The sequence below is a fragment of the Photinus pyralis genome, unplaced genomic scaffold (genome assembly GCF_008802855.1).
Source record: "Photinus pyralis isolate 1611_PpyrPB1 unplaced genomic scaffold, Ppyr1.3 Ppyr1.4_LG2, whole genome shotgun sequence".
NCBI lineage: Eukaryota > Metazoa > Arthropoda > Insecta > Coleoptera > Lampyridae > Photinus > Photinus pyralis.
In genome coordinates this window covers 50,720,782-50,748,334 of record NW_022170403.1, presented here as the reverse complement: position 1 = coordinate 50,748,334, position 27,553 = coordinate 50,720,782, and the positions used below count along the sequence as shown (strand labels likewise).

At 35.8% G+C, this 27,553-nt stretch overlaps 2 protein-coding genes across 3 annotated transcripts; one reads left to right on the top strand and one right to left on the bottom strand.

Annotated features, from left to right (window-relative positions):
- Positions 1 to 1,146: 1,146 nt before the first annotated feature.
- Positions 1,147 to 15,349, top strand: LOC116163731 (angiotensin-converting enzyme-like). Of its 2 annotated transcripts, XM_031477822.1 has the most exons (11): positions 1,147 to 1,432; positions 6,265 to 6,455; positions 6,500 to 6,649; positions 6,696 to 6,756; positions 6,839 to 6,979; positions 7,026 to 7,211; positions 13,751 to 13,845; positions 13,901 to 14,049; positions 14,096 to 14,554; positions 14,603 to 14,707; positions 14,766 to 15,349. In XM_031477822.1, exons 2-11 carry the CDS (start codon positions 6,270 to 6,272, stop codon positions 15,184 to 15,186), a joined length of 1,953 nt encoding a protein of 650 aa, XP_031333682.1. In that variant the 5' UTR covers positions 1,147 to 1,432; positions 6,265 to 6,269; the 3' UTR covers positions 15,187 to 15,349. The 2 variants fall into 2 exon arrangements, with proteins under 2 accessions (XP_031333682.1, XP_031333683.1); XM_031477823.1 differs by lacking the exon at positions 1,147 to 1,432 and having other exon boundaries at positions 6,247 to 6,455.
- A 1,591-nt stretch (positions 15,350 to 16,940) lies between these two features.
- On the bottom strand, positions 16,941 to 26,266 carry LOC116163732. Its single transcript, XM_031477824.1, has 4 exons — positions 25,837 to 26,266; positions 23,656 to 23,784; positions 23,487 to 23,598; positions 16,941 to 17,138 (listed from the first exon to the last, which is right to left on the bottom strand). Exons 1-4 carry the CDS (start codon positions 26,152 to 26,154, stop codon positions 16,969 to 16,971), a joined length of 729 nt encoding a protein of 242 aa, XP_031333684.1. The 5' UTR covers positions 26,155 to 26,266; the 3' UTR covers positions 16,941 to 16,968.
- Positions 26,267 to 27,553: the final 1,287 nt, after the last annotated feature.

Sequence of the window (27,553 nt, the reverse complement as noted above, 5' to 3'; positions counted from 1 at the left end):
CTTAAACGTCACTTCAGTTGCAGAGGGATACATACAAGAGTCTATTGGGCACAAAATGAAGGTGGCTGGTAAAATAATTACAGCTATATGAAACTCGTCTGAAAATCTTCCTGGAGATGACTCTTATAATCAAATGTTGCCGCCTAGCTCAACTTTTACATCAGAGACAACTGTGGCTGAGTTTCCAGAATCCAAATTCATCAGTTTCAATAACTAATCCTTTACTAATGTGTCCTTCAATTTGATGCATAATGAACCGAAATAAATTTATATGAAACTGATTATTATTTGACAACCCAGTAAAGCTTCCATCAAACTGAATTTCTACCTGACTTTTAAAAACAACCTCACTAACTCTTATCACGCGACACGCACCGTGCATGATAAATTTCATATCCACATCAGTATGTTCAATTGTTAACTTTCTAAGGTAGGCTACAATATTGATATGTGTCATTTTCGAATCAAGTCGTCTAAAAAATAAATATCGCAATATTCTTTACGTAAGTAAGTATCACGAACTTATAAATTAAGATTGACTGCTGATCAAACAGTTGCATAGAGGTAGAAATGGCGTGCGCCTTGAAAAAGGTCGTTAATTTCGCCCCTATGACAAAAAACAAAATCCGCAGGAGTTGTGCGCGTTTACATCTTTCCGACGACACCAATTTGAAAAGAATCGGACCAAAACTGTAGTAGAAGATAGGAAAAAACTGAAAAACCTTAACGTTAGTAAACTACGCTCCAGGATGACGCCCAGATGCCGCCAACCCCACATCATGTAGCCCTGTCCCTAAGGTTGACAAATTACACGGCCTTGTAGATACATGTACACCCGTTGCCTTTCTACAAGAGTTCTTCTACGCGCCCACATTTGCTGCCAGCCAGCCAGCCAAAGTGAGATTAAAAGCTACTTTATACAAATAAATTTGCAAAAATGCGCTAAAAACCGGCATGCTATCATACGAAATGAGAGCATTGTTATTTTGTAGTGTACTGACTACTCCAGTTTACGGACAATATATATAATATGAACATGCTGTGTATATAGTATCCACTTTAAATAATTATTATTGGTCGGGAAATGGTAATAATCATTCAGTGATTCAGTTTTAGGTAGTAAATGGTCAAGGTCTTGAAGTAGTTTAATTTGGTGCAATGTCCTATACCTACTAAGAACGTTATGTAATTTAGCGTTAAATACTGACAAAATAGATTCGTATTTGCGCTATTTTAGTATGTACATATACATGCTCTTTTAAAGGTAATGACGTGAGAGGCAAATATAGGTACACCGATAAGACTAAGCCGGCGTGTTGTTTTTATTTAATATCTTCCACGATTTATGTCATTCAATTGAAACAGCGGGTACGCGTTAATATCTACCCGTACCTTGTCGCAGTGCTCAAGTTTCGTGTGTGGCGGTTGTAATGTAAGTATTTATGCTATTTGAAGTGTAATTAATAGAAAAGTAATCAGGTAATAAACTACCTATAGTGATAATTTCCTATGTGGATCACCGGCAGTAACTTTATTCTGTTTACCCACCTTCATTCATTATAATCGGCAACGTATTTACCTCTCTGATATCCGGTTTACGTTTCGCATCACCAGACTTTATTGTATTTCAAATAATTCTAAAATCTTGTAATTAAAGGGGATGGGAAATTCCTTCTATAATTAATCAGTACTATAGCAGTATGAAGGTGTCAAAAGCCACAAAATATGATACTCATTAAAAAATGTTTAAAATGTTTAATGAATTATGGGGCTTTTCCCCAAATTATTTTAAATTTTTTCCTTTTTAATTGCAACACGAGTATAACTTCAATGTTTTACAAATTAACCTTCTTTCACAAAAACATGTACCTATATGATGTAATGTTATTTCTTTTAAGTGATAAAGATTATATAATTCTAAAAATTATACGTTTACATTTTTTTGTCATTGTCCAGACACTTTTTTTGTATAATTGTTTCATAATTCATTGTCATTATTTTTATAGAAAAAACTTTAATTATACTTACCTACATACAACAATTTAAGTAGATTTACCGCAGGTAACGAGTAATTTAACAATTTGTGAATAAGCGAATAAGCTGTACGTATACGATACAGTAAGTGTATCGTGGTTGTACTTGTATAGGTATAATAATCGCTGTATATTTTAAATTGGCATTTTTACAGTTCTAAAAGCCCAAATATCTAATAAATCATTTTGCAAAATCCTTGAATATACATTTAGTTAGTAGGTGTATGATCATAGCTAAGGAATTTTCAGAGCAAGAGGAATTTGTTTTATAAAAGAAACTTTATTACAAGACGGTACCTTTCACTTTCACAGAGGGGGGCAAGAGCTAAACAAGTAAAAAGGTTTTCGCCCTAAGGCGCATTTTCCATAAATTGATCAATACTTCCCCAAAGGCCATACCTATGTGCGCTATGTTTTTCATTACTAGAGGTATATATGGTTAAAATTTTAAACAAATATCTTCATAAATAAGGAAGTTGACACTTACTGCGCAGTTGATATTGCGCGTCCTGCGCAGTTGATATTGCGCGTCCTGCGCAAGCGCTTATTAATCTGATATTTACAATATGCAATATGTTTGCTGTTACTACAAGCATCTTTGGTTAAAATTTCAAAGAAATATCTCCATAAATAAGAAAGTTGGCATTGCGCAGTCTGCACATGCGCACAACTGATTTTTACTATATGCGATATATTTGCCTTTACTACAAGTATCTGTGATTAAAATTTCAACAAAATATATTAATAAATAAAAAAGTTAACATTGCGCAGCCTGCGCATGCGCAGCTCAATCGTCAAGATTTTCCTTGACTCAGGTGCCAGAGCGATACGCTACCGAATGCAAAAGGAACGAACTAAATATCTTGAAAACTGTAGGAGTATTTAAGGCCTCGGACAGACGGACGGACAGAGAAAGTGGCTGCAATAGCGCACCCAACTTCGTTGGAAAATGCGCAAAAATTAACAAAAGTAGAGATAGAAATCTTCAACCACTTTAAGTGGTGAAAATGTTGTAGGAGGAAAGGTGGATTTAATAATAGGTTATTTTTAGCGCATTTTTGCAAATTTATTTGTAAAAAGGTTGCTTTTAATGTTACTTTGGCTGGCTGGCTGGCAGTAAATGCGCGCCCGTAGAAGAACGCTTGTAAAAACACTAGGAGTGTGTACAGGTGCCTATCGGGGCCGTGTAGTCAGGGGCGGACCGAGGCCTTAGAGGGCCCTCTACTAATGAATTTCGGGTTATCGAAAAACATCTTCATTTCTATTTCTATTACTTCTTCAGAAAATTATTATTAAAATTACAGGTCTAAGGCAAACGCACCAAGTATAAATACAATGAAAAATATTGTCGGGTTCCGCCAAAATGCGAATTGCGAGTAAACCGGACGTCGGAACTGTGTACCGACAAAGAGAATATGGTAACCCCCGATAAGATCTCACTCTAGATCTTACTGCTAGATCTTACTGATGGTGGAGTCAAAACATCAAACGTGAATTGCGAGTGAACGGGACGTCGGTAGTTGGTATCGACAAAGGGAATATGCCAATATGGTAACCCCTGACGAGTTCTAGGGACTGAGCTATAACCCGGAACGATTTACATACGGACGGAAATGTGAAGACAGTAACTTTTGTGGGTTGCGTTACTCTATGGTTGCGATAAAAAAATTTCTTCGGCGGGTGGTATCTGCGCGGGACACTGCAAATTATTAATATTTTATCCGCCCGCTCTAGAATGAGCCGGCGCTCCGTCAAATTGAAACTAGTAGCTTTCCCCAGGTAATGTTTTCGCGGATGCTACAATGGCATCTACTAACGCGTTTATTTCAAGGCCTCCTAAGAAAATTATGCATATAACGGCCACAATAAGAGAAAATTTTAAATAAAACGAAAACAATAACCTCGACCATAACAGATAGGTATAGGGAATTTAATAATTGATCTACGTAGAATTTTTTCCAAATTTGAAAGTGCAAAAAAATAAAGCAGGTTTCATTTGAAAAAACCAAATTTTTAAGGTTTGAAATATTAAAATTGACCATTAATGTTAAAACACTGTAGAAGGGCGATCAAAATTTAAATCATTCGCATGTAGAATCACGTCAGTATTGTTGATTTTAAAAAACTTTTTAAATTCAAGTCAACGGAGCCATAGGTACAGGGCACTAAAGAAAAGCAGTCAAACGTCAAACATTTTGAAAAATCTTGAATAACTTGAAAGCCTTTGATGTTAGGTATAGGCATAGAGTAATTACTCTATGACTGAAGAGAATGTCAAGAATGTCCAAGTTAATAAAATTATAATAAGCCTCAATAACCTGTGCCTATTTATTAGATAAAAGTATCCTGAAGCCGGATCAATATATAAAACAGCCTGTATACCTAGCTGTCCATTTACTGCTTTCCATTTGAGTGAAAGAGGAGCTGTAAAAGCTTGTCCGTACACGATGCCTATGACGCGCCCGAAATTGGATTTCCCTTGTCCCCTCACGCATCATCCTATTTGCTTGGGGCTTGAAACACTTTTGTGGTTATTTACGTACTGCGAATATCAATTCAAATGTGTGCAAAATGAACAATTTGCAAAATGAGCTGCTCCGAACGAACTGCACCAGAGCTTCACGCACTTAATAAATAGAAAGCAGTAATACAGGCATCTAATGCCGGGGCATTGCAAATTGAAATAAAATAATTTCAAGATGCGCTTCAGTAAATACCGGAAGTTGGCACCATCTTATTTTTTTTTATAGAAACATACCATTTTCTATTTTTATAATAAACACGCCATTTTATTCTGAATTCAACACAATCCAGATTTTGACATATATGTCAATTTTAATTCTCTAAAAGTCTGGAGATGCAAGGGTCCTTTCGAAAATTCAATTCGTACCTATCTCTTAAACTTAAGAGAGTGCTTTTTTCTATAATCGAATCCTTAACATCTATGGAATTTTTCAGTGGCCGATGAAAGTCTTGAAAAAGTTTCCAGGACTGCTGCGATTATTCAAAATTAGCAAACAAAAATAATGTCAAAATCTTTAGTTTTAAAATTGTTAGCATTTTTGATGCCAGAAATGAATGTAGATTTGAATTTTAAAATCGTCTAAAAGTGGACACTCTAAAAAATAGCGATAATAATTACTTACTGCCCCGTTTGTTAACATAATTCACAATTTCAAAAAATATGGATATTCCGAACCCAATATGTAACACCAAAGAGTAAATTATGGTTACTCTTTGGCAACACTTATTCTTGTTAAGTAAATCCATTATTTGTATTCAAGCGCCGATACTGACTTACCGACGTTTCATTGAGCGGAATTATTCGACACCTTTGAATAGGTATAAGTGTATTTTGTAATCAAAGGTCGACACGATTGCTTTTATCGTCGAATTTGCCATTTAATTACTTGCGTTGAGAATTTCTTGTTTTCATGACGCACTATCAAATATAATGATATAGGGTGTTATATACCTACCGGGAATTTTTATTAAAGGTATACATATGGGCTATATATACTTAAAAAAACAAATCAAACGCCAGAACTGGGTCGAGCGTTCTAAAAAACCGCTCGAGCAACGAGCGCTCTAATTGTCTCAAAAATGCTCGCGAGCATCGAGCTGTTTTGCAAAGTTCCGAAAGTTCCTAAAAGTGCTCGAACCTAGGCTCGAACGGTTTATCACGAGCGCTCGGGAAACGTGCTCGTGAGCGGAAAAAGCGCTCGGGGGCAGAAAAAACGCTCGGGAACGGAAAAAACGCTCAAGAGCGGAAAATTATTTTGTGAAATCTTCGAAAATAAATGAACGCCAGCGCGTTCTCGAAAATGACATTTTTTGTTTTTTTTTTTAAAGGGAAGGTTGTAATTAGCTTTAAGCTTGGATTTAAGTATAAAATTCTGCATAAGTTTGCATTGTATCTCTAAACGCTTTACGACATTCCGGCCATAGTGAAAATGAAAAAAAAGTTCACCATGAATAATACATAGTACCATTATTTATTCAATGATATTGTAATGTTTGTTTTTTATTTCTGTAAGACAATTTTTAAGCCAAATTTGCCACCCTAGGCTTCAGGTTCTAGTTAGCCTGCTGGTAAATCTGCATTATAAATGTATTCTCATAAACACTATCTAACAGATCAGTTTACCTAAAACATGAAAGGAGGGTTTCAAAAAAGCTTTAAATCTTCTAGATTAAACGATTTCTCAGTAACTGGACACGTAATTTACAGCTCAAATGAATATACACCAGTTATGCTTATTACTTATGATTTGTATATGCTATGGATTTGATGAGCAAAATGAAGAAGAAAGCGTTGTTGTTGAGCTCGAGTTGGCCGATTATGATTTAATGGATGCATACGATGAAATAGCACAGACCTCTAAGGATTTCCTTCTAAACCCAATGTCACAAAACACAAAGGTGGGTAATTATATACGTACGTACAATTATAAATTGTATCATAGATTCAAGTGGAAAAACGTCGCGGCAAACTTTTAAAATTGCAATCGAGCACGAATCGCGAAATGAAAAACATCCCATTAGATTCTATGCGGAACTGGACGCTCTTAACAAGATCTGGAGATTTTCTCTTGCCGGAAGCAGACTTTAATACGGTAAAAGGGTGATCTGAAATTGTTGATTTAATAATTTTTCCTACAGCTAATTGACTTTGCGAATTCAATTCAAAATTTGTCCATAAGTGCTGGTGTTCACAAGGAAGGTATATGAGAATGCCATAAGTATTGTGCATTTGTATAACGCATTTCTTTACGTTGCATAGCATTTACTGAAGCATGTTTAAGGATATATTCAAGGCTTGAAATCACGAAGAAACGTCGCCGCATTATCCAATTTGTGGTCAGGGCATCAAAATATGTATAGTTCCCATAGTAGTGCATATTTACCCGTTGTTAGCTTGCTGCACAAAGCGTATCCGCCAAATGGTAAGAAATTAGGTGTTATTTTTTGTTAACTGTTTTCTGTTAAAAGATGAAGGTTCTGTGGAGAGCTATTGGGAGATGCTATGCGAGTATAAAGATGGCTATCGACACGCCGCGCGACTATGGAAAGAAGTGGAGCCTTTGTACAATATGTTGCACGAATTTGTGAGGATTCGTATTCAAAAGTATTATAAGATAGCTGATAATTACACCTCAATTCCAGTATATTTACTAGGTAAGATTTTTACTGTCTTCGAAGTCAGCGGTCGATTTGGGGGGTAACACCTCCCATCATCAGCCTTAGCTGAAAATGTTGATGTGGGTGTTCCTCCGAATCGATCGCTGAAGGAAAATGAAATATACCTATACCTATGACAAATATGAAATGCTTAATAAATGTTTGGTTTCGGAACTAGGCCCCAAGATGGCGCACGGGGGTGCGAAACAACTTCCGATGTCGATTATTAAAGATACAAATAACGAATCCAAATTTATCTGTGGAATATTTAAAAAAAAATTTTTAATGCGAATATTTTTCCACGTTTTCTGTTTATTCCGATGCTGCTCGACCGTTTACATAAAGAGTGTATCCAGAAAATTTCATGCAAATTTGGACTATTTCCAAGAATTGCGATTGGATTTTATTCGAATCTTCAAAAAGTCTTTCTAGATTTTGGGATGGTAATTTTGGGAAATTGTTCAGAAAATAAAAAAGGGCACCATCAATACAAGAAACTTTTGGAAAATTAGAGGTAATTTTTGGAGATTGTACAAGACCACCTTGTCAGAATAATCAAACTACGGCCCTTTGTGTAGGGGTGATACCTTCCAAATTAATCAATGATGCCGGAACTTGGATATACCTAAGGCCTCTAACGTTTTCAGGATTCTCTTGGAGATTGACGCATCTGCTGCATTTTCGCGGCAATTGGACTGTCTGTATTTACTGTCTGCCGTCACAATATAAACTTATTCCAAATTCAAACAGCCACCGATTGAAATTGTTCCAGGCCACTTTAATAGGGAGATTTTTACAGGATTCAAAACTGTCACTCTAGCTTTTAATCTATCCATCGGAAAACGTCCGCGAGCATCAATTTTCCCCTAACTGTCACAATAATCCTTTTTGGAGAGGTTCAAGCAAAACGCACGATGAATTTACCTATTGAACGTTACTGAATTTTCACGCACGTTTTATCGCAGCGTTTTGGTTTACACACATCATTTCTTTTTAACAATTTTATGGCAATGAGTAACTCGATTAGCGAAATGATTACATTGCACCGCAATTAATTTCGGTTTCTGGTTCTACACTGATATTCCATCAGGAACTTAGCGGAATACGCGAGCCACACGAAATAATTAGTTTTCAGCTAACTGCTTAACGCTTAATTCCCGAAATACAATTTATTCTCTTGGACCACGCATGTAACGTTCTCGCGGTCTAAAATCCAATGCCCTTAACGCTTAGTGCCCGAAAAAAACTATTATCTTCGACTTGAGGACCTGGTGGCCCGACACCGAATGCTTATCCCTTGGTTACCCGCAATGAACTCTACGACGGCTCAAAATGAATGCCCTAATTCTCTTCCTCCTCGACGAATCCCTAGGTTATTAGTAGGCCCCCAAAAATGGCAACCATCTTTAATCGTGAACGAATCGGATTTGTTCATCTCCACGAATCATGTGCGCTCAACAACCATCAACTATAAACTCACGGCCGTTTAATACTGTCAATTTAGTGTTTCCCATCGACTTGCACGATATCATTCTGTCCCATCCTGGCCTATCTGTTTTGGGCACGTAAAACCATTAAGATTGTATTATCGTTCGCTAACGCCCGCCCGACTAGCGCCAGTAATTTTCTCAAGCCATTATAACCGTCATGACGCACAGAGAAACCCATGGCCCTTTAATTTATAGATCTCCATATTCATTCGGAACTATTGCGATGCGAACTCCATGCCATCCCCTGCTGTATGTGCTTCTGTCTCTGCTCCAGTGGCCACTTCTGCTTCCATTCAAATCTCTGTTGAAGGTTACTTAGATCATCTGACGACGATACCTACAGTTTCAGCATAGTGTAAGAATAGAATCTTACACCATGGTTTCAATTTTCAGTTACCATATCATTCACGTAGTAATCCTCCAATGTTACTGGGTGGTTGCTTCTCTATCTTGGGCTAGTTGCTATAAAGTTCTTACTGCGAGATAATGGTAATTTGTTCTCTTGACGTAGATCTCCATAGTATAGTGTGATACCGATAGTCCTCCTTGTTCCATTTGATCTGACATCTTATTTACATATGTATTCGAAAATAATGAAATGATTGAGACTCGCGACAGTTTTTTTTAATTTTTTCAAGTTTATTTAAATAATAATTTATTAATTTATTTATCTAAATAATAAGAACTGTTTGAGTCTCAATCATTTCATTATTTTCCAATAAGCAATCACTCAAACATTTATGGAGTCCTTCATCAACAAAGTTTCAAAAAATAAAAATTAAAAATAAAAAAGAAAAAAAGAAAAAATAAAAAAAAATAAAAAAATAATAAAAACTGTTTGGGTCTCAATCATTTCATTATTTTCCAATAAGCAATCACTCAAACATTTATGCAGCCCTTCAACAAGGTTTCAAAAAATAAAAATTAAAAAATTAAAAAATTAAAAATTAAAAAATAAAAAATAAATTAAAAAAAAATAATAATAACTGTTCAATCATTTCATTATTTTCCAATAAGTAATCACTCAATCGTTTATGCAGTCCTTCATCAACAATCTTATTTACACTTTTTCCATTAGCGCTTTTAGCCGATATGTCAAATACTACTCTCACCTTATGTACTGGACTCCTAGCTTCATGACTGCCTGGTGCGGAATGTATATCCTGTTTCTCGGATTGGTGGCTAGTTTCATGTGTCCCAGCTGTAGATCTATAAACTTCTTGTAACCTTCCTCCAGTTTGTTGTCCTTTACAAATTTCTTTTTCAGTTGTAGTAGCCTTGCGTATGCCAATTGTCTGGAATCCTACTCCTCTTCAGGTCTTGATACCATCAGTTCTTCTCACGCCATCTAATATCAGCTTCACGTAATCGGGTAATCCTCAGCGCCCAACTTTGTGTTCTGGCTTGTTTAGTGTGGGATCCGATAATGATTGGTTTCTCAATTAATCGATGTCGAAACGATCTCATGGGAAGATCTTCTTTAGTACTATCACAGATTTTGGTACTATGACTTAGCGAAAACGTGCTGAATGGTTATTTTCGTGGTTGCTTTGGTTGGCGCTCACCGCTAACTTCCGCTTGTACGTTCTGCCTTGGTGGTTTTAACAATTTTCGGTCGAGTAAGAAAAATCATTATTGCGTGGTCCTACGCTCTCATACGTACCTACCAAGTACCAGTACGTGTCAGTCAGACCATTAGTGGTCACGTTTGAAGGGTATGTGGGTAATGGTACCTACCATTGTAAATAGCGTGTCGGTGTCTTTGCATTTTTCTTCTTTTATAGAAATTACAGAAAACGTTCACACGCTGGCGCTGGCCCGAGTGGCAGACACTCAATAATGACCTTAAAAACAAATGAGAAATTATATGTTCTGATGATCTGAATAACTATAGTCATTGATCAAATGCACAATAAGCAGTTCAAAGCGAGCAGCGGACCACACGTTAAATATGAGTGATGGTGTATGTAAGTAAGGACCCTTTACCTTTCGTATAAACGCAAAGTGAATGCCGTTCATGGCCAATGTAATGCAAAACCACACATTATTAAGGATCCTCAGATCCTTTATAGTTTTGTATTGTCGTCCGTCCGTCCGTCCGTCCGTCCGTGTGCGCTCTAACTCTTTTTAAAAGTGGCCGATTGTGTTGAAATTTGGTATACGGGTACTTTGTACATTAAGGACGGTCGCTATTGATTTTCGGGAAGCTGGTTCAACAGGAACAAAAGTTAGAGGGCTTCAAGTGAATCGGGAACAGGAAAAACTGCAGACTCAATATAATAGAAATCAAAATATTTCATTCCCTAGCTCATGTATCGAGTTCGGACTTTCGCTAGATTATTCCCTATGACTCTTAGATGTGTAACAATTCAATATAACTCGTCTCTGTGGTCTAGGTCAAAAGTTTTAGAGCATAATGTACTCAAGATTATTTTTTACACATGAATTTGGAGTTTTAAAGGTTTTCAAACGCATTATCTTGATGCTGAAAGAGTATATCACGTGCACATTTGATAACCGCATGTGTGTGATTAAAAAATGTTAAATTATTTTTCTGAGGTCACATGGTTTTTTGATCAAAATATGTCAAAATCGTTATTTGTGCACCAAGATCATTGGGAAAAAGACTAGGGGCTTTATCTCAATACCCAAGATATGAATTTGATCCATTTTTGGCGACCACGTGGATTTTGATCAAAACATGTCAAAATCGTTATTTATGGACCAAGATCGTTGAGAAAAAGACTTGACGCATTATCTCAATGCTCAAGACACAAATTTGATGCATTTCTGGTCACCACATGGATTTTGATCAAAACATGTCAAAATCGTTATTTATGCACCAAGATCGTTGGGAAAAAGATCAAGAGCATTATCTCAATGACCTAAACATGAATTTGATCTATTTTTATCGACCACATGGATTTTGATCAAAACATGTCAAAATCGTTATTTATGCACCAAGATCGTTGAGAAAAAGACCAAGAGCATTATCTCAATGACCAAAACATGCAATTGATCTATTTCTGGCGACCACATAGATTTTGATCAAAATATGTCAAAATCGTTATTTATGCACCTAGATCGTTGGAAAAAAGACCAACAGCATTATCTCAATGATCATGAATTTGATCAATTTTTGTCGACCATGTGGCATTTGATCAAAATATGTCAAAATCGTTATTTATGCACCTAGATCGTTGGAAAAAAGACCAAGAGCATTATCTCAATGATCAAAACATGAATTTGATCATTTTTGTCCACCATGTGGCATTTGATCAAAACATGTCAAAATCGTTATTTATTCACCAAGATGGTTGGAAAAATGACCAAGAGCCATTATCTTAATGCCCAAGGCATGAATGTTATGCATTTTTAGGGACCACATGGATTTTGATCAAAACATGTCGAAATCGTTATTCATTTATTTATTAAGGATCCTCAGATCCTTTATAGTTTTGTATTGTCGTCCGTCCGTCCGTCCGTCCGTGTGCGCTCTAACTCTTTTTAAAAGTGGCCGATTGAGTTGAAATTTGGTGTACGGGTTCTTTGGACATTAAGGACGGACGCTATTGATTTTCAGGAAGCTGGTTCAATAGGAACAAAAGTTATAGGAGTTCGAGTGAATCGGGAACAGGAAAAACTACGGGCTCAATATAATAGAAATCAACATATTTCATTCCCTAGGTCATGTATCGGGTTGGGACTTCCGCTAGAATATTCCCTATGACTCTTAGATGTGTAATACTTTAATATAACTCTTCTCTGTGGTATAGGTCGAAAGTTTTAGAGCAAAATGTAGCAAAAATTACACTTTATACATGAATTTAGAGTTTCAAACGCATTATCTTGATGCAGCAAGAGTACATCACGTGCACATTTGATAACCGCATGTGTGTGATTCAAAAATGTTAAATTATTGCCATATTATGGGTTTTGATCAAAATAATCAAAATCGTTATTTATGCACCAAGATCGTCGAGAAAAAGACTAGGGGCATTATCTCAATGCTCAAGACATAAATTTGATGCATTTCTGGCGACCACATGGATTTTGATCAAAACATGTCAAAATCGTTATTTATGCACCAACATCGTTGGGCAAAAGACTAAGAGCATCATCTCAATGACCAAAACATGAATTTGATCTATTTTTGGCGACCACATGAATTTTGATCAAAACATGTCAAAATCGTTATTTATGCACTAAGAACGTTGGGAAAAAGACCAAGAGCATTATCTCAATGATCAAAACATGAATTTGATCTATTTTTGGCGACCACATGGATTTTGATCAAAACAAGATTAAGAGCATTATCTCAATAGCCAAGACATGAATTTGATGTATTTTGTAACATTAAAATAAATTATCGTTAAAAGTTATTGTAATACTGAGGATCCTTCGATATTTCGTTGTATCGGTTTATTTTTAAACTTTTTAAAAATGACACGAGCCAAAGACATTTTTTTGGGAAAATGATAGACCCTGTAATTTTCCACAAAATACTCCGTGATCGGTATATTCTTATCTTAAACCGTTTACGGTTGAAGATGTCGGAGTTTTTTTTTAAATATAGTCTACAAATTATGTTCTATAACTTTTTTCTTCTCTATTTCGGTTTCCCTGCTCTGAAATAGGTAAATGCACATACTCGTGGTTTCCGTAAGAAATCGCCATAAGTCTCCGTCTCTTTTCCTACATTAAGAAATTGCTTCGCAGTTTAACGATTAGTTCACACTATTTTATTTTAGACTACTGAGCGTACTGTAATCGAGTTTATCTCTACGACTTCAAAGTGAAGAATAATTTCCAAAAACCTGACTTGCGCACAGCGCTTGTCTAGTTACCTTAACAATTCGAGTTAATTTTTGATCTAATTTGCTGCTTAAGAATTTTTACAATAATGGATTAATTGAATAGCTAATTTAACCCTATCTGCCTTTTGCAAAAAAAAACTCATAACGTCGTATTTTTGGTATGCCATTACGAAAAGTAACTTTTACTTTTTTCTGTTTGAGAATTTTTCATAACCCACAAAACTTTTAGGGTCAAATTTTGGAACAGACTGGAGTGCTATTGCTAACATAATTTTGCCTCATCCTCAGTTATATAAAGAAATTGAGGAAGCGCTAAAGGGGCAAGTATGTCGAGTGTTTATTATTTATATTAAATGAATATAATAAAATTCTTCCCCAGTCTGTAGAGCAAATATTTCGTTTAGCCGAAACGAGCACAAGGGAATTAAGATTGGGATCCTTGGGTAAACAGTTTTGGAAGAAAAGCATCTTTAATCACTCTAACTGTGAATTACATCTATTTAGTAATTGCGCAGAAAAGTATACGGAGTAAGTGAAGTGTTTATTGTTAACTTGTTTGAAATGGAATTTTTAGAGCTGTAACTTGCGCCAAAGTGGATTTATCGTCATATATGGATATTCACGACGCCGCCATAAACATCGCGTTAAGAAATCAAGACTATTCGTCGTTGGCTCGGCGCGATTTAAGATTCTCGGCTGTCGACGAAGCTTTGCAAGGATTGGGATCAATGATAGCACTCGATAACCTTCCCGCAAATGGCTTTGTACCTAAAGACGCCTGGACTAGCTTTGGTGACGAGACTGAGCGTAAAAATGCTGCTTTATTACTTACAGCTATAAGGACGTTACCTAAATTACCATATTATTTACTTAGCGACGTTACGAGATTACACCACTTAGACAATCAACAAGATAATTTTATACAAGGTTGGTGGAGTAATAGGAAAAAGTGGCAGGGCGTGCAAGGAAATTCAAACACTGAAGCCGATTTTCTAGGCGATCACTTCATATCACTTAATAAACCTTATCTGAGGTAAATAATCGAGTGGATAAATCGCAATTTCATAAACACACTTTATAGCAAATTCCTTGGAATTTTTCTGCAGTTTCAGCTACTGGAACGGTTTAGCTATTATGAAGACCATGAGAACATTGTAAATCGCATTAAAAGTGCAAAAAATTTTCGGTAAGGCTAACACCGTAATTGCACGTTCTTCAGGTCGATAGGTATTTGCTTCTTTTAGCACATTTATAAAAGACAGGCCCAATAGAGATTGGGCGGAGTTGGTTGATTTTCACTATGGCATTAGCGAAATCTCATCAGACTCACTCTTGAACTATTTCAACCCACTAAAAACATACTTGAAAGAAGCGCCTTTCGATTTCATACCCAGCGACATCTCTTTGACCACAGAGTCTGAGACGTTAGCTACGGATACAACTAACACAGTTAGTAATTTGGAGGCGCAAAATATTTCACAACCTGCAACGGCACCTTCTGGTTTAGTAGATGCGAATAGTAAACATGCCGGCATTTCAAACTCGACTATTTGGGTGATTGTGGGAGTTGTATTTGTAGCCATTCTTGGTGTCGTAACCTTTTTAATTGTCCGAAAAGTCAAAAAAAGGAAAAGAAGAACGAACAACAGAAGATTTGAAACGTAGGTAAATGAAACGAAGTAGGTATTACTGTTAGTCATTTTGTGTTCCAAAAGTTTGTATTGTGTCATGGTTTTTGATACTGAAACTATGCGTAGGGGTTTAGTGACCCATATTACTGATGTTAATGTGTACATAATTTTTAAATAAAATACATTTGTTAAGATTATGAATTAGTCCCAATTCACACTTTCACTTTGTTTCATTATTTTCCTTCTAGCAGTTTTTGTTAGGATGTTAGGTAGGTATATTATTATATTTGTAATGGTGCAAAATAATGATACAAAACTATTGTGCATGATGCATCTGAAAGTGATTTTTAATTTCAGGACTATATTAATTGTAGTGTAAATAGTTATTTGTTTCATTAGTACAAAAAATGTCAGTTTTCGGGACGAGGAAGATAGTTGCTGGACGACGCGTTAGCGGAGTCCAGCAACCTTCCGAGTCCCGAAAACGCATTTTTTGTACGAATAAAACATAAAATTTTTTCTCCAACCCCCTTTACTTCAAATTATATTCCAATTTAGATTCAGTTACAGTTTCACTACTATAGTATAAGAACTTCTGCTTTCTTTTCCTCACGTGTCATGCCACTCTAGTTTTTAGGTTAACTTATAACCTATTCGTTTTTACCTCTTACTTCTCACCTCTCGCGACTTTGTAGGGAGCAAATCTTGAGGTAGCATGTTCTGCCGTTTCTATAATCTCTGACGGAGTGCAATCCATGTCGCTATCAGTTTCAGTCATTTTATTGTATACACAATTAATATTGTTATATTTTGTATTGAAATAAAAAACTTACCATACAGTTTTTTAATTAAAATTAAATGCAATTAACTTTTTCAAATTTTGAATTCAAAATGACAGATAATAGTGCAATGGGTCTGAAGTAGATGGCGTTACGCGCGACGGCGGGTTGTCTACGTATTAAAATTACGTTCACGGAATATGTAAATTACGTTACACATGTTTTAAATAAAAATAGCGAGCGTAAATCATTTTCAATACATGTACATACGACCATACGTATAGGTAACATCATTATTTGCATTGAATCTGCAAAAATATTTGATTTGTATGTATAGAAATATCTTACAACCTGCAATGTAAAACGATGTCAATGTGACATATCTCCGTGATTGTAATTTTTTAATTGGCCAACTTTCAAGGTCAATTTCTTTTTGGTACTAGGACCAAAAGTATCCACTTTTTGTACAGTTGCCATGGTGAAAGCGATTAATCCGCAAAACGTCAATTTTAGGTACCGAACACTGTCACAAAATAGCGTCTTATTCAGGTGGTTGGAGAAAAAATATATTTCTGATTTTCTATGACGAGAATAAAGGGCACCGCTTACTAGAGCGCACGGTAGCGCATTTCCGTACCTATCGCGCTGCACCGAAGCGACGCGGAGCGGCACTCTGTCATCCATGATCCTAATCTTCATTTAACAATTCTCCTCTGACGGGGAAGATGTGTTTATAATTTCCGCTTTATGCGAAGAAACAGAAAAAGGTCGCTTCGTTGCGCTGGCGATCGCTGGTCTTCCGACAAGTTTGCGCATCTCTCATTTAAAACTAAATACGGATCGTTCCGCTACGCTTTGCGACGCGTCGCCGCGCTACGCTCTAGTGAGCGGTACCCTAGGATTTGTAGCGTATTATACTAATTTAGTGGCCTATTTACAATATATACAATGGTCTATCTATTACCTACATATGTGGGTAAATATACACTATAGGTATATAACAACCTCAAAAACGATAACATTATAATTGAAAGCAACTATTTTGATGCATTCTGTAAAATGTCCTCAAAATCTATACTAATTTTTGGAAGTTCAATTGCATCATCTTCTAATTCATCGATTCGCTTAAATTCAATGTTATCGAACTGCCTCGAAGTGCGTGGCGGTGTTTCATATCTCCCATAGTAACTCTCATCGTCGACGGATTCTAAAAATACACATCGCATTGTTAATATAAGTTATTATGAACAGATTATGAATATTATATTTCGACGAATGACCAAAACCACAGATCTACACATACATATACAAGGTGATTCCTATAGTACCTGCCACCGTTTGGGAGCGTATAGGGGGTGCCTAGGGGAGTATTTTGATATAGGACACTTGGGGTCGGAAATCTAAAATAAGGGCGCCAGAACCAAATTTATCTTCTGGAATTTCACGCCTGTATGTAGGCAACCCAACCGACCGACGTTTCGCGCGGAGCGATGCAGAGCGAGTTAGCGCGAGGAAGCGACATGGGAGGGAAGGAGGGAAAACGACAGTCAAAAGCAATAACGTTTACAAGTGTTCAACGTGGCCACCGTTGTTCTCAATGCACTTCCTACATCTAGCCAACTATTATTATACTATTGCCATAGTGTTTATTCACTTGATACGCGTCGTTGCAGACGGGATTTCGTGGGTTTAAACAAAATTCTGATCAAGTGTCAGCCACACATCGCCGCCTGAGATCGCTCCGTGTGCACCGCCGGCCGGTTGGGTTGCCTACCTACAGGCGCGAAATTCCAGAAGGTAAATTTGGCTCTGGCACCCTTATTTTAGATTTCCGACCCCAAGTGTCCTATATCAAAATACTCCCCTACGCACCACCTACACGCTCCCAAACGGTGGCAGGTACTATAGGAATCACCCTGTATGTGCAGATCTGTGCCAAAACTAATACGATTGTAAATATAGTAATACAATAATTATTGTTATGGTCGGAACACCCTCCAATTTCTGTGCCTTTTTTACAATTTAAAATTAGTTTTTTTCAAAACTTTAAGCGATATCATTGTGTTTTGGGAAACGCCGTTTTTCCCGTTCCCATGGGAATTTATAGAAGTGTTTTACTAAATCAGTAACCTTGGTATCCAACCATTCCGCAAAGTTTGATCGCAACCGGATGAACGGTTTAGCCAGGCATAAGAGAGAGACAGACAGACAAACATTCATTTTTGTTTATATAGATTGGGATGGTTATTAGGGGATTTTCATTTTTTTGTCGCCGAAAAAAATAGAGACCAACATCATTTTCCCTCCCATGTGGCGCGTTGGAGTAAAAGCTGGACTGCAGAACTGAGGGTCTCTGGTTCAAATCCGAGTTCGGGCATGGATATTTGTAAATGTATAGTGAGTTGGCTTAGTAGAACATCCTTGCCTGAAACTCCGCCCAATTAAAAATAAACGCCAAAAATTAAAAAAATAAAATAAATATTTCCTCATAACTCGCTTAGTTTTGAAAGGGACTTCTATAAAAACAAGCAAAAAGGTTTTCGCCATAAGACGAGTAACTTCAGCGCATTTTCCATAAATGATCAGTACTTCCCAAAAGGCCATACCTATGTGCGGTGTGGATTTCTTTACTAGAGGCATATATGGTTAAAATTTCACAGAAATATCTTGATAAGATAAATAAAGAAGTTAGCACTGGCTGCGCATGCGCACATCTAATTTTTGCAATATCAGTTATGTTAGCCTTTAACAGCAACATCTGAGATTAAAATTTCAAAAAGATATCTCGATAAATAACAGTTAATTTTTCGCGCCTTAACCTGATGTTTACAATATGTGATACCTTGCTTACATTAAAATCATCTTTGGTTAAAATTTCAAAGAAATACCTTCATAAATAAGAAAGTTGCCATTGCGCAGTCTGCGCATGCGCACAACTGATTTTTACTATCTCTATATATAAAAATGAACCCCTCTTTCTTCTGGTCACGCAATAACTTCAGAACCACTTGACCGATTCCATTCATCTTTTTTTTTTAAGTTTTCTAATATTGTGTAGAAGGTTCTTACGGGAAGAAAAACTAAGAAAACGCAGAAAATTCGAAAATTGGAGAAAACTTATCGACTATTACACATCGCGCGTTTGACGGTGCGACGGCAATTGCTTTAACAGCTACATCGATCGGCATAATATATCCGTCAAAAAATTAAATTATATCATAGTGTGCTGTCAATTCGATCGGATCATTGAGTTAGAAAAGTAATGGAGGGAATCAAATGCTTGGCCAGACGTAGACCACGGGAACCAAACGTGGCCTCTAACTGTGATTAAAGTACCACACCCGAGACCACACCACTTCCGTTATCATTAGCGTCTCACTTCAGTGGCGTAGAGATATAATTTTCTTTCCACTAATAGGAATAATAACAAAAAAAAACGTATAGAAGGAGTAAAATATGTGCTCGTGGTAAAGTAAACAAAATAGACAAGGATGGGAAAGTATGCAGATTTAATATAATCATTGATTACAAATCTAAATATACATCGATGTGTTCCATTAGTATAATTAAGGCCAGTTTACTATAGCCACTACAACTTGACAACTCCCATTAAATTCACTGTGTTGATCAATAGCTACAATTGATTGGTTGGTCTCAGGTTCATTACAAGTTTTGATAGTACTTACTGCATATTTGACGAGATCTTTGATGAACATTTTCCGGTGCAACCTTTGGTCGAAATCACAGTCAATGAAGCGTTGTGAGCACAAAAGTAAATTTCGAGAGCTGTTCTTGAGATATATTTACAAATGTTAGGTAATCATTTTGCTCGAAGTACTGGTTCGTTTGGAAAACTAAGAAACATAAACTATGAAAGGAAATGCCCTGTTTCTTCCCTTTATGAGAAATTTTGCATGATACGCAGCTAATCATTCTCAATTCACAAAATTGCGTGTGATAAAAACACTATGCGGCAGCATAGAGTAAATAATTATTTACTCTATGGCGGCAGTTAGTTATAAACGAGAGCACAAACCGATCCGAAATTATTAGGTACTTTAAAATGGCAAATTTAATAAAATTTGAATTTGGTGGAAAACTGACAGTGACAGGACCCGCGTTTTCATGTCAAATAATGTCGGCCAAAATGTACCTTCACGGGAACCTATCCACGCGAGTGGCCTCTATCTGTGGCAACTTCCGTCTACAAAAATTCTTACCCCCTCTACCATTATATTCCCTCCATTAGTTTTCTAACTCAATGGATCGGATAGTTTATCCAGATTTCAGTAAGTTTTTTGAGAAGTTTCGAAGTTATTTCACGGCAATCACGCATTTTATATTAAAAGTTTGGTATACCTAATTTCCATTTTTGGTAAATGTTGACAGACTAAACATGTGGTATACATAGTTATACAGAAACACTAAGGGAGTCAATTTCTATTTTCAGTTGAATTTTATACATACAAAACTGTTTTTACATGTTTCATTATGCTTTTGGTATACCCGCAAATTTTAAAATAACCATGACTTTTGTTGTTTTATGAATTGGTACTAATAACAGAAATGTTGAAATTTATTTTTAAATTTGCGGGTATACCAAAAGCTTAATAAAACATGTAAAGTTTTGTATGCACCTTTGAATTCTGAACAACTTTACACTCTACAGTTTTTTCTGTAAAATGTACAGGAAGGCAGGATATTGCATAAAACTAATTTCCCCCATGTTAAATCCCCATGTTACTACTTACCGTGCTCCACCCGGTATATGAGTAAATCATATTGCCGAGCAAAGCGAAGCGCGAAACAAAGTTAACGAAATCGATATGAACAACGCAGAAATATCCCCTTTAATCCCTATCGAGCAATCGATTACAGTTTACATTAAATCGTTGCTATTAGACCAAAGAACTTTGTGTGTCCACATTGCAAGGCTACTGAAGCCCGTGGATTATGTTGCGCCAGTGGCCAAGTGAAATTGATGCCATGGGTACCACGACATTCCTTGGTTTCCGGAAATGGGCCAGATTCTATACATTTTTTTATTCATATCCTGAAATACAATAATTGCTTTCAAATTACGGCATTTGGCGCAAAAAAAAGGAACATTGCTCGCTCTGAATCACCAAAAGCAACTATAGAAGTGAGAGCGTTTATTTTTTATTATTTTGGGGAGAGATGGGGAGATTTTGTGGCAAGTGTGTCAAAATCTCTTTTCTGGCTAAACAGTTGAACCGATTTAAAACAAAGCCACAGCAATTTTTTTGTTATTATTTATTTCAGTCCGAATTGAATAGGTATTCATAGCTAAGAAAGAGGACTATGTCTGTCGGGTCAGCTAGTATGCGATATATTTGCCTTCACCAGAAGCACAGATAATATTTTATCTGTGCCAGAAGTATCAGTGGTTAAAATTTCAACAAAATATATTAATAGGTAAATAAGGAAGTTGATATTGCGCAATCTGCGCATGCGCAGTTTAATTTTAAAGATTTTCTTTGGCTCAGGTGCTAGAGCTATACGCTACCGAATGCAAAAAGAACGAACTTAATATCTTGAAAACTGTAGGAGTAGTTAAGGCCTCGGACAGACGGGCGAACAGAGAAAGTGGCTGCAATAGCGCAACCCAACTTCGTTGGAAAATGCGCTAAAAATAAAGGTTTATCTATGATGTTCTATGAGTTTTCCGTGTAAAATGCATCGTTTTGGTCATTTTAATTGTGAAAACTGTCAATTTTGGCGATAAACCCATGCCATTCTTTATTAATTTTGTTTTATAAGTTACATTTTAACTAAAAATGATTTGTTCAATCCTTTTTGAATGATTCGAGTAAAATAGTTTGAAAACGTGCATTTTTTGGTTGAAAAAGTGAGACGTGAGAATTTAACAAGTAAGGTTTCGCCCTAAGACGAGTAACTTTAGCGCATTTTCCATGTATTTAGTACATCCCCAAAGACCATAATTATAGCTTTGCGCGTTATGGTTTTCTTTACTAGAAGCGGCTATGGTTAAAATGTCAAAGAAATATCTTCATACATAAGAAAGTTAGCATTTATGCGATATGTTTGCCTTTACTACAAATTAAAATTTCAAAAAAATATCTCAGTAGGTAAATAAAAAAGTTGACATTCCGCATATTCATCAGCATGACCAAGGTGTTTCTTAAGGTTCAGGTGGCAGAGCTATAAAAGCTACCGAATTCAAAAAGGACTCGGACGACGTTCCAGGACACGGAAGCCGTGTGGAATAAAAAAAAGTTACACAGCCGAGAATTTTGGATGAAGTCTGCGCAATTGAAGTGTTCGGCCAATTTGCTGCAAATCCTACGTCATCAATTTCAACGGTTACAAAATTGAGTACCTAATGTGTATTTACACCAGCCAGTTCACAAAATTCTGAAAACGATCTTTTTCCATACAAAGTTTTAGACGAACTGGGCGAAGACGGCTAATGTCTCAAAGAATTAATGAAGATCCTAATTTTTTACAAAACATCGGCTACTTTCTTCTTGAATGGATTTGTATACAAACATATAGGTACTGGGATAACAAAAATCCACACTTGTTTCGAGAATAATATCGCACCCAATTTCCGCAGAAAGTACGTGTTTGGGCAGGCATTCTTGGGAATCAAATCATTGCAATTTAGCAGGGAAATTATATCAGAATCTAATGGAAGAAGTAGTTGACTTTCTGATCACCCAATCTTTGAAGAGATAAGTAGACGACAATAGAAACTTGGGAACATACTGCTAGAGCTAGATGAAGAAAATTTGCACTTCAGCACATTACGCTCTGTCTGTTAGGCAGTGACTTAGTCGACGGTATCCTTTGTAAATCCTAAAACTGAGGCAAATTTTCGGTTAAACTTCCCCCTCGCTATTCTAGATAGATGTTTTTCAATTTTTGATTTACAAATTACAATCGGTGGTTAGTTCAGACCTATGACCACAGAGAAGAGTTATATTGAATTGTTACACATCATATAAGGGTAGAAATAGGGAATAATCTAGCGAAAGTCTGAACTCGATAGATGACAGGGAATCAAATTAGTTGGATTCTATTATATTGAGCGCGCAGTTTTTCCTGATCTCGATTCATGCAAAGTCCTATAACTTTTGTTCCTGTTGAACCAGCTTCCTGAAAATCGATAGCGTCCGTCCTTAATGTCGAAAATACCCGTACATCAAATTTCAACATACAATCGGCCACTTTTAAAAAGAGTTCGAGCGCACACGGACAGACGGACGGACGACAATACAAAACTATAAAGGATCTGAGGATCCTTAATAAACAAACCAAAAAATGTGGTCTGGTCTGGTAGGAGAATACAGGTCTTGTAACTGAAGACTGGGTTTGGTTACCAGAGCAGTCCTGGTCGAAGTGTGCCGAAAACTGAAAAGTGTGTAACCAAGTTCTATGGGGTTTGAAATGGGGTTCCTTCAGAAGTAAGACAGTTTTAACATACTGGGAAACTTAAGGTTTTTAAACTGGTAAGTAACTGCCTAGGTAACTCCCAGTAAGTAGGTACATATTGTGTCAAATGTCTACCTACCTAAAAGCGTTTCCTTTTTGTGTCTCCTTTTAATAAGCCTGTAAACGATGTATACCAACCCTGATAAAACCAAAAGAGTGCAGAGAACCACAACGACTCGGAAGTAAGTGAGCTATCAATAATAAAGTATCGTTAATAAAGGCATTGTACTTCTAAAATGATTACTTACCTCTCCGGTTTTACCAGAAGCACCAGAATCTGTTTTTATTTTCACCAGAATAGGTTGAACATTTATGTCGTTACTTACTACTCCTTTTGAAACGCAATGATAAATTCCTTCTTCTTCAAAGGATATTCGCTGAAAATAAACAATTTTGAGTAAGTAGATTAAAGATACCTATTCTATTTATTGTGAGTTTATATAAATTCGGAATTAGCTAGTCTTTTGACGCATAGGATCATCGTGTAATACTCGTAGTATTTTACATTATTAGACAGGTAAGTGAGTTTTGACTGGCGATAGGAGAAGTTGACTAGCGAGCCGTTAGGCGAGCCTGTCATCTCCTAGAGCCAGTAAAAACTATTACCTGGCGTATAATGTACAATATTTTATTTGTTACTCATTTGCAAACAATAGTAAACGTAAATAATTAGTTCTTAAATTGATCTCGAAGAAATGTCTAAAATATCATGTTATCCATGTAACAGAGACTTCGCATTAATTCTGGCCAATGAAATGACTAGATTACTAACTTGTAAAATTTTTACAGGTCAGCTGTCAGTTTTACAAGTCAGTAGCGTTTAAACATGACGTTTACCCGTTTGCGTTTTGTCTTGTTAATCAACGTTTACAACTGAGTAACAAATAAATTCCTTTTTCTTTAAAAAAAAATGCATGGATATATGGAACGTCGTTTTAACATTTAATGTGCAACAATACTATGCGATCAAAAATGAGTTGCTGTCGAATCGCCTTTCAAATTTTTGTTTACATGGAAAAACCTGAACTTCCAAAGGCGACTCGACAGCAACTCATTTTTGATCGCCCGTTACTATAATCTTAAAGTAAAGTTTTGCCCGAATTTCTATTATCTTAATGATAAAATTAAATAATTATTTTAATCTTAATGATAATTTCAAATCATTTTTTTTATCTTGTCGATAATGAAAAAATAATTATTTTTATCTTGATAATTTTACTTCCATTCCGCCATTTAAAATTATCAGAGATAATTGTAAATGGCTATTTCAGCCATTTAATATTATCTGAGATAAAATTAAATGGTGCCGTGCGCTGCCTTTCTCTCTTTTTCCCTATAAAGCAGCGTATTTCCATCTCGCTATGACTTGCAAAGGTGGCCATTTAAAATTATCTAAGATAATCGAAATGGCGGAAGAATTAAATTTATCTTGTTGATAATTTAAATTTTGCTATTTAAAATTATCAACAAGATAAAAAAATGAATGATTTAAAAGTATCATTAATATAAAAATAAATATTTTATTTTATCAAATATGAATTATTTTTATCAACAAGATAATAAAAATGAATATTTTTTATCTTGTAGATAATTTTATTTTGCCTATTTAAAATTATCTTAATGATAAACTATTTAAATTTATCTTGTAGATAAGTATAAATAGAAGAATTAAAATTATCTACAGGATAAAAAAATATTCATTTTTATTATCTTGTTGATAAAAATAATTCATGTTTGATAAAATAAATAAAATAAAATAAATAGCCATATGTATTAGGGAGTTTCGATTTTATGCTTTTGTAAAAATGTTATTTGCTGGTATATAGCACTTATGTTAGTTTACGTCGAAACATGTGTTTTGTTTAATGGCGGCAAAGTGGGTGTCTTACCAAGGTGCAGGTGGGAACGCCAAATGAATATTCAACCATACAAGTGTTTAAGAGTAAATTACATATGTGTCGCGGTAGATTTAATTTAGGCGATCTTGGGGGAAACATTTAAGGTTTTTGCAATTTATTGTTTTAAAAAAATGTGCCGCAGGTGTTTATGAATCCAGTAAATTTTGAAGTTCATGTACGTTTGGGCGAGCTGAGTAATTACTTGTAAAATAAAAAGTGATTTTGAAATTAAAGCAATTAGGTACATAATGTTGTATTAAAATATAGGTATTGTAGCCTTAGCCATTTTCAATTACAAATAACGGAGTTTCATTTTTTATTTGTTTCAATGAGTAGTAGCCCTGAGAAATTCTTGCGTATCATCTAAATCATATTTAAATTAAAAATAAAATAAAAAGTTGGAAAAGTGTAATCTAGATAAGTGATCTAGATGATTTTAGCTATAGATATATATTGTTTAAAAGTATAGTTAATATTTTAGTTATCATTTCAATTCATAAAAGTAGGCCCCGTTCTATATTCGATACTCACTCGAATTGTTAAATTTCCAGACAAAATCTCGTAATCATATTTATATGTGTCGAAGTTGTTTGACGGTCCAACGATCAAATCGTCCTTTGGTAGCTGCCAAAACATAAACAAGTGTTCTTTACCGTTACTGCGACATAATAAAATAACCGTCTTAGAATGTTCAAATTCTTCTTCCGGTATTACATTTGTAATATTAATAGCATCCGCTAAAGATGTCATTATATCATTCACAGTTTCACATCCACAACATTTCAAATTCAGCAACACTAACGTTAACAATGTAATTATGGTAACATGCACAATAGCACAAGGTTTCATTTTTTTATTACTTAATATAGAGTCGCATATAGAGCAATAAACAATTCGAAATTAATTCTTGACTCGATTATTCAAAGTGATCTTAAAATTTCATCTATGCGTTACGTTGTGCGCGAGCGTCATCTTTGTTTATATTTTTAGTAACGGCGAATATGCACACAATCGTGCTTATGCCAAAAAAAAATTAAATAAGTAAATAGATTTTTCATTACATAAGTCGGTAAGTAAGTAAGTATTATAGATTAGAGGACAGATAGATCAGGATGGATGTAGAAATTTCATATTTTACCTAAACTGGTTTATGTACGTACCTACCTACTTTTTTCAAAATTTATTATTAAATTTGATGTAAGTACCTAGAGAAAACGTAGGTATTTTTGTTAGGTCAATAAAAGCTAAAAATATTTATTATATTTATGCCTAAAAATAAACATAAATAAACCCCGCAGTAGGCACGTCTATATTGGAATGGAGTGGACTTTTGGCCACAAGGGGATATCTTCGCAATACCACAATTAATCGCATTTAGCTCTAACCGAACTCCGGCCAGTGGCGTATTAACCTATATAAGCCGACAAAGCCCGGGGTTAGGGCGCTGGAATTTTAGAGGTGCTAAAAAAAGGAGCGAACAAAACACTATTTGAAAAATCATTAATACTCATAAAGGATCAACGTATCGCAAGGCAGGGGCGCGAGACAAGATACGTAGCAATCTAGCACGCTCATAGATGGAAAGCCCCCATCCGACCGGCCCGGTTTTTCACCAGTACCACTCCGATAATTGCTGAGACCTCTGAACCGCAATATACCTAGGTACATAATAACATACCTACACTTTTTGTAGGGAGTCGCGTTTCACCTTATTTTGAAGAAACATATTCCCAAAACATAATTGGAATTTCGAACCCTTTGAAGACGATTTGAGACAACCCCTATAGTGATATTGGTGGTTTTTTCTAGTCATCTATTGTTTCTAGATTTGTTTCATACAGTCTATTTTTTGCAAGCCCACATCACAAGAAAAAATCTAGTGGTGTAAAATCGGAAATGTGTTTCTGGTGAAACTGGACACCCCCCAACAAAACTACCCAGTGTATGAAAGTTCTAAACCACCGAAATTTTCAGATTTTTTCTTTGAAACTTTATATACTTACCTACCTTCATCCCGGAAACCCTGTATAACTACGTACTTATATACTGTCTGAACTGTGAGTAGGTACAGTAATTTCTCTCTATCCCGATAGACAGAGATTAGTCATCGGCAATAAGAAACGAAAGCGGGTATGACCATTTGCATTTATGGTGGTAACGATGTGACGCATTCTTTCCGGGAAATATGACGTGTTTTGTTCGAGAACATTCTAGAATAGGTACTGATTGGAAGCGTTTGAAAACTTTC